Below are 12,227 nucleotides of genomic sequence, written 5' to 3' on the forward strand. Positions count from 1 at the left end.
CAGTGCACCCAGCATGTGAAGAGGCAGCAAACTGGAGGTGAGGAGGACAGATACCTTGCACACAGCACAGTCCCCTCACCAGTGACCCCAAGGCCACCCCTCTGGGGGTCCCATGCAAAATATTCATCATGAAGGTGGTCAAGACAAGGATGAGGGAAGAACTGCATTTGATTTAGTCGCTGCAGATTTTCTCTAAAGACTCAAAATTGATAACCACCCATGAGCCACTGCCACGAAAACTCAGAATGAAAAGTATTCAGCAAGCCACTGATTAAATCAGTGGCCAGGCAGCATTGTCCAGTGGAGAAGGCATGAGCTAGCAGTCAGGAGATGCAGGCTCCAGCCCCAGGTTGCCTGGGAGTCCTGCATGACCATGGCAAAGGTGCCTCCCATCTCAGGGCCTCAGTTTTCCCCATCAGCTGCATGGTGATCTACATAACATGGCTGTTACCTGAGTCAGTGAAGAGAAAGATTATACAAGGATTAGCATTAAAAAAGTGGGTGGGCAGAGTGCAGCATAGATAGGAAGGGTTCTGAAAAATACATGGGCCTCTGTCTTCATGCTCCTCATCTCGTTCCACAAAGTGGTTACTAAAAGCAAAAATAGTATGCTCTCCCTACAAAGGCAGCACACAGCAGACACATATATTTAGATCACTGTGAAACAAATACTGACTTTTGTCCAAGGTAGGAAAAAGGTACCCTGTGCTACAGAGGGGGAGAAAGACAAAGACTACTGAAGTCACCCTGAAGCAAGAAAAAGGAAATAATCCAGACCTCTGGGACAGATTCAGCTGTGGTATAAACACTGATGTTTTCATGTTTTCAGCCATATTCAAGAAGGTCAGGAATAAATGACAAAGCTCTCACGAGCCTGACCTGGAGGTCCATCAGGTGCTAGGTGCATACAGGACAAGCACTCATCTTCCTGCATGTCAAATGAGTAATTTCAAACCCCTAAATAAATGGTAGGACACTGCAGCAGAAACAACCCTCAGGAAGGACAGGACAGAACACCTTTTCAGTAATTTTATTTTGCAGCTTTTTCGGCTTGCATAGCTATCCCCCTTGCCCAGCTGAGGATGTCACATGCTGCTTTTCCTCTCCCAGGAGACATCAATCTGTCACTAGGGCCACTCTCTCGACACTATCCCCCAACATGTGTTCTCTAGCCCTTCTGCTTTCTCGGAGCACAGAAATGACAGCACAGAAACCCAGTGGCAGCAGGTGGGAATGGAGCCCACATCCCCTAATCCCAGTGCTCTCAGCCAAAAAAAAAACCAAAAAAAAAAAAAAAAAAACAAAAAAAAAAAACAAAAAAACAAAAAAAAAAAAAAAAAAAAAAACCAAAAAACAAAAACAAAGGCCCAACGAAAAAGCAAAAAAAATAAAGAGCTTCCCCAATCCCCTGCTTTTTCCCTTACATGCATAGCATCACTGCTGCTGAATTGCAGCCTCAGAGAAAGGAAAGAAAGAGGCCCAAAAGGCAGCTAGGAAACCCACCGTCCATTGGCTTCCCTCCACACGAGGCGATCGGACTCCTTCTGCTGCAGTGACTTGGCAAGCACACCTCGCTCTGACTCAGCACCTCGCCGGCACCTCCTGTCAATTATTCCCACAAACTGCTGACGCCGGAAGGGCTATTTGCAATTAGGATGCAACACAAGCCGGTGGTGGTGGGATGCCTCAGCCCCCCCACCTTCACCTGCAGCGGTGCCCTCGCTGTGAGCCCTCTGGCTCAGGGCTGGAGCTCCCAGCAAGGGTGAAGCTGTGGGGAATGGGGCACGTAGTGCAGGAGGGCTGGAGGATGGGGACCAAAGGGGTGGGGGAAGCCTGCCTGTGCTGTATCTATTCTATGCATAAACAGACAACTGCTGTCAATGTGGCAGCTGAAATGAAGACTTGCAAAAGAAAAAAAAAAAAGGCAAAAAAAAAGAAGGCAAAACAGCCACTGGGAATAAGGGCGAGAGAAGCGAGAACAGATGAAACTATGCAAAAAAGCTACAGCAGAGCTAGCACGGAGCATTCCCCAAAGAACAAGCAAAGCACAGCCTTGCTGCAGCTCCGTGCAGCTGAGATGCACAAGCCTGCTCTCCGTGTCCCAGGCATTTCCAGCACAGGAGAGGAGGCGCTGGTTGCGGATGAGTCCCATAATAAGGGCCCAGGGCACAGCAGCTGTTTCAGGGGCAAAAGGAAGGGCTGCCCTTGACAAGCCAAGGACATGACGATTCTGCAGACAGACTGAGGCCATTCTGTCCCTCTGCCAAGTAGCCAAGGTCCTCCCAACCTCTCCGAGTCACTAGCTCACACAGCCAGAAAGCCAAGCAGGTCTGCACACGAGCAGCTCCACAGCCAATGGAAATATTCAGAAAACAAACCCCATCAAACAGTGAAGATCAACCACACAGTTAGTTATGGAAGCAGCCCAGAAATCACACAAGCTCAGCAGTGCCCTGCAGAAGTCCTTCACTAAAGCAACCCACCTTCCACCCATCCCCATCTCCTTCCCCAAGGGTCATGGGAGCTCCAGGCCCCCTTCACTGGCACAGGCAGTGAAAGGCAGCAGAGTGAGTGATGCATTTCTTGCAGGAGCTTCCAGGGACACTTAACCCAGAAGCAGGCCTGCATTTGCTGAGATATCACCTCCAAATCAAACATTTCAGAGTGCAGCTAATGCTGATAGACCACATGGGAGCACAGGTCAGAGCAGGTGGTGTGAAGCTGGAGCAAAAACTCCCAGAAGCACTTTGGGTTCGATGCAGTGAAGCAGTCCCTACAACATGATCCAACAGCCTCTTTATATAGCCATACCAACCAACAGTGTCCAACATACCTTGCAGTCTGTGTGCCCACAGCTGCAGAGTTCATCACAGACTCATGCCCTGCCTGGAAATCCAGTGTGGGTGAAGAGGCCGAGACATCAAACTGCAGCATGGGTGATACACACATCTCATCTAGATAGCCAAGGCTATCTAGAGAGGGAGAAAAGTTAACTAAAAAACAACTCTCAGTAAAGCAACTTGTATTTCCCAATGGCCTCCTGATCAGGTAAAGAATATCTACTGCACGGTGTGGAGCGAGAGCAAAGGAACAAAGTCAAAGAAAACAGAAAAAAATAATGACTTCAGCAACATGTGCAGGAATTAGCTAAGAGTCACAGCAGACTACAATTCTGCAGCATCTAAAAGAGCGTAGGTAGGACTTGGAACAACCTGTCCCAGCACACTTAGAAGCTAAAAGCCTGCAACTGATCTAAAGATACAAAGTAACGGTGACTGCTACACAATCAAATTTAACATCCCTGTGAGAAATACAGTAGCTGAATTTTGCATTGTGCCTCTTAAATGTTAGAAAAAACAATTAGAAGCAGAAAGGGTCAAAACAGCCTAACTCCAAAAGCAGCGCAACTAAAATTGCTATACTGTATAGTGGTGTGTTGAAGCAATCTCAGCATCATCACTGAGAATGTACTCAGTGTCCTAAACAAAAAACTGCTGAGAAGCAAGAGAGTACATTGTATGGCCAAACAACAGAAACAAGAAGTGATTCAGTCTAAACAGTTGCTTCATAAAATGATAGATAGGACTGAAAGCAAAACTGAAGGCCAACTGCAAAAGCCAAAACCCAGTCATTTCAGTGCATTTGAGAGACAAGTCCAGAAGTGAAGAACAGTTGAAGAAAGAAATTTCTCAAGTGGCTGTAACTAGCAAAGACCAGCAAACTCTTGCTAGGTAAGGTGGTTCTTGAAGTTGGCGTGCTCTTCATCAGGGAGGCTACAGGCTAACCTGGAAGTGTCAGCAGGGCTTGGTTAAACCAGCCCAGTACCCTAAGCCCATAAAAGTACACAATAAGAGACAAACCAGCTTGATCTCTGCTCAGGGGAACTTGTGGCCCTGCAATCCACTCTAATTTTGGAAGGAAAAGGACAGGACAAAGTAATTAATTTTCTGTCACTTCAAAGTGCACCTGCTAAACTGTTCTGGGCAGGATGCCAGTCCACTGCCAGACCTGTCCCCTGCTTGCCTGGCGTGGGAACTCCTCCCCTTGCCTTGCCCCCAGCAGGGTCCAGGCCAGCTGAGGTCAGGCTGAGTCCGGAGCTGCTGCCCCACTCCTCAGTGCACAGGCCCAGAGGCATGGGAGCCCCTCTCCCCCTGCCCTTGCTCTGGCCCTGATTACAAGGGATTACCCCCAGGTTTCTAACCAGTTCTGGGGTGGTTTAATCTATTCCTTAATATCTGGAAGAGAGACAGGAAGCTGGCAAAGTGATTTGGGCTGGCTGAGACAAAAGAAGATTGAGAGAGACTTCCAAGGGATCTGACAAAGCTCAGCAAGTGGGCAGCATAATGCAGGATGAAATTCAACATTACCAAACGGACAGTAATAAGAACTTGAGAGAATAATCTGAACTACTCATATACCATGGGGCTCTAATTCAAATGTAATCGCTTGAGAAAAATATCTTGGTATCACTGTGAACGGCTCAATGAAAACATCTGTTCAACATACAACGGTGGTCAAAGAAGCAAGCAAGCTGTCAGGGTGTCTAAAGGCACAGGCCGAAAAGAAGGATGCTGGAAGTATTCTAATTCCACCATGAACACTGAAAGTGCACCCTCAGCTGGAATTGCTGTGGTTACTTCTGCATGGCACATTTGAAAATGCAGAAGGCACAGAAAGGTTTTGTCATTCACCAGTCAAAAATGCTTAATGGTTAAACACTGTTAAAACTGAGACAATTTAACTTGGAAATGAGTTAAATAGAAAGAAATTATCAAATGGGAATGAAGAAGTGAAACAGGTACATCTCTGTGAGTTTTGTTTTCTTGTGGGCTTTTTGTGTTTGTTTGTTTTTTCAAGAGAAAAAAAGAAAGGTTGTTCAACATAACTGAAGAGCAGGAAACATGACCAGACATAAGGAAAATATTGTTATTTTCCTTTTCTGTTTTTACTTTTTCTGGTTCTTTTAAGCACAGCCAATAATTAACTACCAGGAATGATTAGCCCATGTTATAGTCAAGTCAAGAGCTCAGCAGAAATCACAGAAGCCCGTGCATTTATAAGAATACTGGGAACATTCACAGATACATCAGGTAGAACAAAAAAAACCCCAAAAAGTCGAATGAAAAAAGCATGCTTCCAGGCACTAGCCAACTTCTAATTAGTGGGGATTAGGAAGTAATCCCCCCAGTGGGCCTGCAGAGAGGGTGTGCCAACCCACTAGCTCCTGGCAGAGGCTGTTGATGTGCCGGGCAGAGGGAGAGCTGAGCCTGGAGCCCACCCGCAGCCCCTCTGCTCAGGAGGCCGAGGGGTTGGTGTGTCCAGGGCCATTGCACACCCACCCTGCTGGACACAGCTGAGGACACGGCACCAGGGGCTCGGTGAGCCCAGCTTGCCTGGCCCCTTGGCAAGGGGGAAGTGTTACGTCTGCTGCTTTGCAATTGGGGGGGCTTGCCTGAGGAAGAGGAGGAGATGGATGCTTTATTCGCTATGCAGTGGTAGAAGGAATACATATGACTTAATTCATTTTATGGCAAGGAAGTGGAGTGAGGACATGCTATAAAATTAAGGGAAAATTGGGTTTTGTAGGCATTGAAGTCCAGAGCAATGAATACACCAGCCTACTCCTAGGGCAACCTGTAGCACAGACATGACACCAGACTTCTCTTTGCTAAATGTCTGGCACCAATTTCTCACTGAGGAGGTTTTGGCACCTCCCATTGGAGCATCCAGATTTGGCCATGGCAGCAGAGACCAGCGGGCTGACCTGGCCCAGGACTGCTTAGACAGGCTGCTGCAGAAATGCATCACAGATTGTAAACAGGGTGTCATTGCCTCCCCACAAACAACACTCCTGCCTTCAGCACTCCTGGTAAAATCAAAGCCCAGAGGTAACTGGAGTAAGTGGAATTCAGACATTGGCTTTCTCCTGCTGATGCTTGTGAAGCAGAAGCTCATGTTCTCATAGCTAGGTTGGCTAATGAGAGTATGATAAAATAACTGCACAAGTTTTTGTCCCTAAATAAGCAATCTGATCAGCATAATACCAAAATTACACTTGAAATTAGCTTCATGCAGAGATGCAAATGTACAAGTACTGCTAGGCTGCCAGAAGTAGAGCTGTGGTTCTGCACATGCACAAATAATAAGGGACTAAGCTCAACCTGCTAGTCCTGTTCTGATTTCTCCAGTGACTGTTCCAGAAGAGGAAACAAATATTAACAAATATTTGCTGTATTTCTTAAATAGAAACTTGACTTTTTCAGTACAATGCTCTGCAGCACAATGAATAAGGAAAGAACAAGGGCAGTGCCACATACGCATGTACGTGGTGTTTGCATACATGTGTCAAGATGGCAAAATTAATGGGCAGAGACTGTGTACAGGTACCACCAACTGCTGTAAGCTGATTTTTATCACAGTTCTTTTTAACTGCCCTGTAGAAATAAAAAGCAGCAACCATTAATGCTTTACTGAAGTTACTTCCACTAAACCAAAACTTACCAAACATGGGACGTTTTGTAAAATCATAACTGTGTTTCAAAAGAAAAACAGGGAGGAAAAAAATCAAAAATACAGAAACATCCAATTTAAGCATCTTTGGGATGAAAAATGTTGACTTTTCACATCAAATTATCTTTTTGCTTAGGGTACTTCCTTGTATTATAACAATACAACTCCCCAAAGAAACAAAATATCAGTGTCCTAAGACGGAATTTCTCTCAAAAACTTCCTTTCACAACCATCAAAGGATTTGAATTCTACTTCCATTTAGAATGAAGCCAAATGCCTCAATCCTGATGAAATAGAGCAGCCCAGCTCAAGCAGTGAAAAAAAAAAAAAAAAAAAAAAAAAAGGCAGAAGCCAGGACACAAGTGACATCCAAAACCAAAGAGATGAAAACTTGTAAGAAAAAAAAAAAAATCAAAAAAACACTTAAAAGTTCACTCTGCAGAGTTAAAAATGATGTGCTTTCTCCCTGGTGCACAAGACATGAAACAGTTGCAAGAATAAAATAGGGAGGCATATGACCAGAAGCCCTGTAATTGTGACTTCTCCAAAGGAGAGGCTGGGCAAATGTCCCACCTTACAGCAAGAAAATCATTTCATCTCTGCACACATCAGTTTCCCATGCTATAAATCAAACTGACTACCCTCACAAAGTAAGTTTGGAGACTCTCAATTAGGTAATGTTCATAAATAACTATACAAACACAAGGTAGTAATAACCAGAGAACTGTCTTTGTTACAGTGCTGTCTGTTAAACAACCAGGAGCTAAATTTTTCTCTGAACACTTACAAAAGGGAAGGCAGCATTAATGCTCCACAAGGAGGAAACTACAAAGAACAGATTTTCAGTGCATGCACTTCTCCTTGAAATAAACTGTGCTAAAAGCACTTTACTTAAAAAGCACGATGATAGTAGCATCCTGCTAAATATAGATGACTCACCACAATTTAGTAGTGAACATCCCTAAAGAGGACCATTACATTATTGCTTAACCTGCTGCATAAATTTAAGCATCCTCCTGTGGTTACAGTTTGTTCCAAGACATTCGAGATTACTACCAGCATCCACTGACCTTCAGTGGGTCACAAGGTCTCTCTGAGTCTTGCTTCCTCCATCTGTACTATTGGTACAAGAATAAAAACACTACTCCCCCAAGAAGGCAGAAAAAATAATTCCTAAGTTTCCTAAGTTAAAGAGTTGTTTATACCATACTTTGTATATCCATATTACTACTGAGCAACTAAATATAGCTGCTCCTGAGGCACTCTGAGATCCCTTGAGAACAGAATCTTATAAAAAGAAAATTGCAGTTTAGGCAATACTGAAGAAACAGAGATAAAGAATTGGTTTCCAAAATAAGGGAATGATGCCCACTTCAAAAAGTAGTTAATGCATCAGTGCCTACCGCTGGGGACCAAGGTCAGGTCGCAAGCAAAATGATTTATCTACACGTCACAAAACCACACAGCTTGACACAAATGGCAATCTGTTCCAAAAAAAAAACCCAAAAAAACCTGTAAAAGCATAGAAGGGCAAGGGACTGACACAGTACTCCCTTTCTAGGGCTGAGGACCTGGGCAGGACAAGGGTGCTGCAAGGCCAAAAGAGTTTCAGGTGTGAGAACCTCGGACCGACAGGAGGGCAACTCCAAAAAGTCATGTGAGGAGTTGTAGACCTGCTGTTGCATTAATCCACTACAGCCAGGCACCCTCACGCCCTGGTCTTGCAAGATCCATCTGCAGTGGACTGTAACACACTGAAATCTCACCTGTTGCAATTCTGTGTCACAGGATCCAAACACCATGCAGTTAAAAAACACGTCAGTTCTGCACTCTGACTGTACCCGATGTGTGATTTCTACCACATTTGACAATTTGCAGGATGCTATTTCTGGAGACATAGGAGGATTGATTAGCAATCCCAGGTTTGGTTTCAAAGCTCTAAAGAGAATTCCCTCCTATCTTTCCCTAAATTTCTCCTGGGAAAATATTATTTCCACAAAAAATTATTATGCTTATAATGTTTTAGAGGGAAGACAAAGATGCTGCCCTTTGCCCAAGACCATTAAACATGGATATAATAGGCCCAGAAAATGGGCAACTAGCACCAGTTACAAAGAATAATTGTCATTCTACAAATTGCAAAACAACATAAGAAAATGGTACTATAATAATTGACTTAAATATCACTATGAAGTCTAATTTTATTTATTGTAGGTATAAAGTGTGAGAATGATGAAATGACCTCCAAGGTCTTTTTTCCCAACTTTCATTTTCTTGGCATTAACTATTTTGCCTGATTATACACTCTTACAGTTTCAGAACCTTCTACTTTTAAATCTTACTTTTAATTTAGGAATCACTTTGCATATGACCCCTCATTTTTCTTCTATCTTCTAAATAAGTCTGAAATCTCAAAAAGGGGAAAAAAATTTAAAAATCACTCTTCCTAACCATACTTGGCAGCCCAGAGCAGAAACACACTTACTAACCTTCTGCAAATGTTGTTTAGAAAAAACTCTCCCAATTTAATTTCAGCTTTCCTAGATGTATGTCTGTTCCTTATCCCTTACAGTGTTTTCTTTTCAAACTCAAAACTACTGAAAATATGGCCATGCTGTGTACCACAGAAATAACTGTGTACCACAGCTATTTTCATCTACCACCATCTTCCAAAGACTTTTCCTAAGACAAAATAAAAAAGCCAAGCTTGAGACATAAGTGTTTCATTCAGGTACCTATGAAGTCTTAAAGGAAATTGCAAGAAAAACCATTACACTATTGCAGATAAATATTTCATGGAAAAGTGTATTTTCACACCTAGCTCTTTTCAGTGTCACTGTCCCTGTGTGCCCTCAACCAAAAAAAAAAAAAGTAAAGTAAATATTGAATAAATCTTTCTGCTTAAAAGGATGATTAAATACCCCTTCAATTTTACCTTATATCTGATTATTGTTGTATGTTTTTGCAGTGATATCACATCAACAGAAGGACTTCACCACTTATATTCCTCTTACTGGAGCAAGTCCAGTAACTCCATAGACATTTACACCTTTGCAATGTCTGCAGGCAAAAAACCTGTAGCATTAAGAACATGAAAATAATTGAACTTGCTTACCAAATTGGGAAAAGGATAAAAGCAAGTCAATAGTGTGAAGTATGAAAGCTGAGATTACTTCTTTCAACTTAATGCTAATAAACTTTATTTTTTTTTCCCATAATTCATCTCTTTGAAGTCAGCAGGTGCAATTTCCACTTAATGCATAAGACTCAGATTCCCAAACATTTTCTGAGGACAGAAATGCAGGGTGCATTTGAGGCTGAGGCATTTGTGAAAAGTTCATCTATCCATCACAAGACTTGTTTCTAACCAAGTCCTGGGTAGAGGGGAAAGCCTGCTGTGCCTCGCAGGGCAGCGACAGCTTGGCACAGCCACCCAAGCAGCAGACTCCACCCAGATCCCGACTGTGAGGAGGTTTCATCTAGACCTTGCTGAGACATCTCTGGTCTTCTCATGGGAGATCCCATTGTTTCTTACTGTCCTCCCACTGTCTCAGGGACCTCTTGCAGCAAGTTTCCCAGAAGTGAAGGTGGCCCAGCTGCCTCAAAGCTGTGGGCTGCTCACTGCTGAGGTGAGCTCTGCAAAACTGCTTAGCGAGTCTCTGCAATAAAGGCCAGGCCTTAAGAAAATTGCCATGTGGACCTCTGTAAACCATAACCGAGCAGGCTGCTCTAAAGTTTAGCATTACTTGAAAGGAGGCATTGCCACCTGATCAACAGATGAGTCTGAACATCTTGCACTTGGTAGCTTCTTCTGCCGCCCTTAATGCAGCACCTCCTGGTGCTCCCCGGCAATGCACTAGGTGATGTGAGTAGTATCTGTCATATGCAATTTGTTTCCTCTCCGCACAGAGACCAGGGAACACACCTTATTTCGGAAGGGCTATAGGGGGCGGGAGGTGCTGGAGTCCCCACGTCCCCGGGGGCAGGCACGTATCTTAGAGCTGAAGCGGTGCGCCGTGTGCCTGGAAGGAGGAGGCAGAGGAGAGGATGGGGGGGACACAGGCGGCTCTGAGCAGCCTGTCACCATCTCTGCGGAAAGTTCCCTGCTGCCTCAGGGCCTGAGGGATAGACCAGAGTTTCCCACACAGGTGAGCTTACCAAGGTGCTAGGCCCAGACAACTGAGCCTAACGTGAAGCCCAGTTTCAAGCAAGTTTTACGGCACCGTAAAAAAAAAAATTCAATAAAATATGTATATATAAGAATAGTAGGGAGGATGGTGCAGCGGAGGCAGCAGAAGCAGCCGAGCAGAGCAGCGCTCCTTCCCCACGCCTGCCTGCAAAAGCGCTCGCCTGCCGCCGCATTCCCGAGCATCACCGGCGGGACCGCAATCAAAACTTCCCCACGCGCGGGGCACCGCCGTGGCACCGGCGGCGGCGACCCCGCGGCCCCAGGGCGATGCCCCGTGCGCGGGTGCCGCGCCCCGCTCCGCCCGTGCAGCACTCACCTCTCAGGGCCAGGAGCGCGGCCAGGGCTGCCGGCACCCACCTCCCGCCGCCGCCGGGGCGCCGCCGCGTCATGCCGGGAAGTCTCCATTCCACTTGAAAATAAAGGTGCCAAGAATATAATCACACTGAAATATAATTAAAACAAACTGTGGAATTCATGGAAACTGTAGCTGATATGTCTGTATACTTACCATTATGACTGTGGACCAAAGAAATAAGTGGTGGGACAATAGAGTGCCGAGCCCTGCCTTTCCCCGCCGCCGCAGGTGCCGCCGCCGGTGGTGCCGCCGCCGTCCCGGGACCGCCCGCTCGCGGCGAGGCTCCGCCGTGCCCCAAGCCCCGGTCGCCCGGGGAGGGCGGCAGGCGCGGCGGCCGGACCGAGAGCGCAGCCTGGCGGCCCCGAGCCGCCCCCGCAACCCGCCGGGCTGCGGCTGTCACCCCCCGCGCGGCACCGTCCCGGCGCGCAGCGGCACGTCCCACCACCCTCCTCCTCTCTCCGCGCAAATTGGGGGTTCCCCCTTCCTCCCCTTCCCCGCCAACCCGGCGCCGCTGCATCCGTAGGGATGCTACACGGGCCAGGGTGAGGAAGTGCGGTCCAGCGCAGGGCTGGAGACTGCACCCCCACCGCTCCTCCGGATCATCGCGGCAGCGTGGGGGCTTCTTCTTTCCGGAGCCTGCCTACAGCTGCATTGAAGACGACAGCGGCAGCACACAGCAAAATATTTGGGATGGTCTGCGTGGGACTGGTCACCGCTGCAGAGCACGGTATAAACACTGCAAAGGTATGAACCACCCTAACTCCGCCATGCAGGAGTCTGGGAAACACGAGCATTCCACACTCCTATAAAACCGACCAAGGTATCTCCAAAGGGTGTGAGGCAGTTCTTGGAGTTGGGAAACTGCAATACTGTGTAATGCAGGAATCGCCAACAAGTTGTGTCACAAGCTTAAGCCAGTGCAGTTCTTAAGGCTGCGCAGAAAAATTAATCAGTTGAAAATCAGCACACATCAAGTGTGTATGTAGAGGGCAGAAAAGGAGGAAAGGAGCCCTTTATGAATTTAGGGTGATCTTCTGGGGAAAGGATAGAGCAGAAAGCTTGCACAGAATTATTCCTCGCGCACAGCCAGCTCCCTGTCCAAGTCTGATCACGGTAGTTTTGCTTTGTGAAAATAAGCAGTTTGACAAGGAAAACTCTCTAACAATTCTGTCA

At 46.1% G+C, this 12,227-nt stretch overlaps 1 protein-coding gene across 1 annotated transcript in view; it reads right to left on the reverse strand.

The window, feature by feature from the left end:
* IGSF11 (immunoglobulin superfamily member 11) overlaps positions 1–11,088 on the reverse strand; it is a 104,582-nt gene extending 93,494 nt beyond the window's left edge. The window contains exon 1 of the mRNA XM_041464060.1: positions 11,016–11,088. Coding sequence (XP_041319994.1) covers positions 11,016–11,088 — 73 coding nt within the window. The remainder of the gene's footprint in view (positions 1–11,015) is intronic.
* Positions 11,089–12,227: the final 1,139 nt, after the last annotated feature.

Source organism: Pyrgilauda ruficollis, unplaced genomic scaffold (assembly GCF_017590135.1).
Source record: "Pyrgilauda ruficollis isolate IOZ18807 unplaced genomic scaffold, ASM1759013v1 scaffold17, whole genome shotgun sequence".
In the NCBI taxonomy this organism is placed as follows: domain Eukaryota; kingdom Metazoa; phylum Chordata; class Aves; order Passeriformes; family Passeridae; genus Pyrgilauda; species Pyrgilauda ruficollis.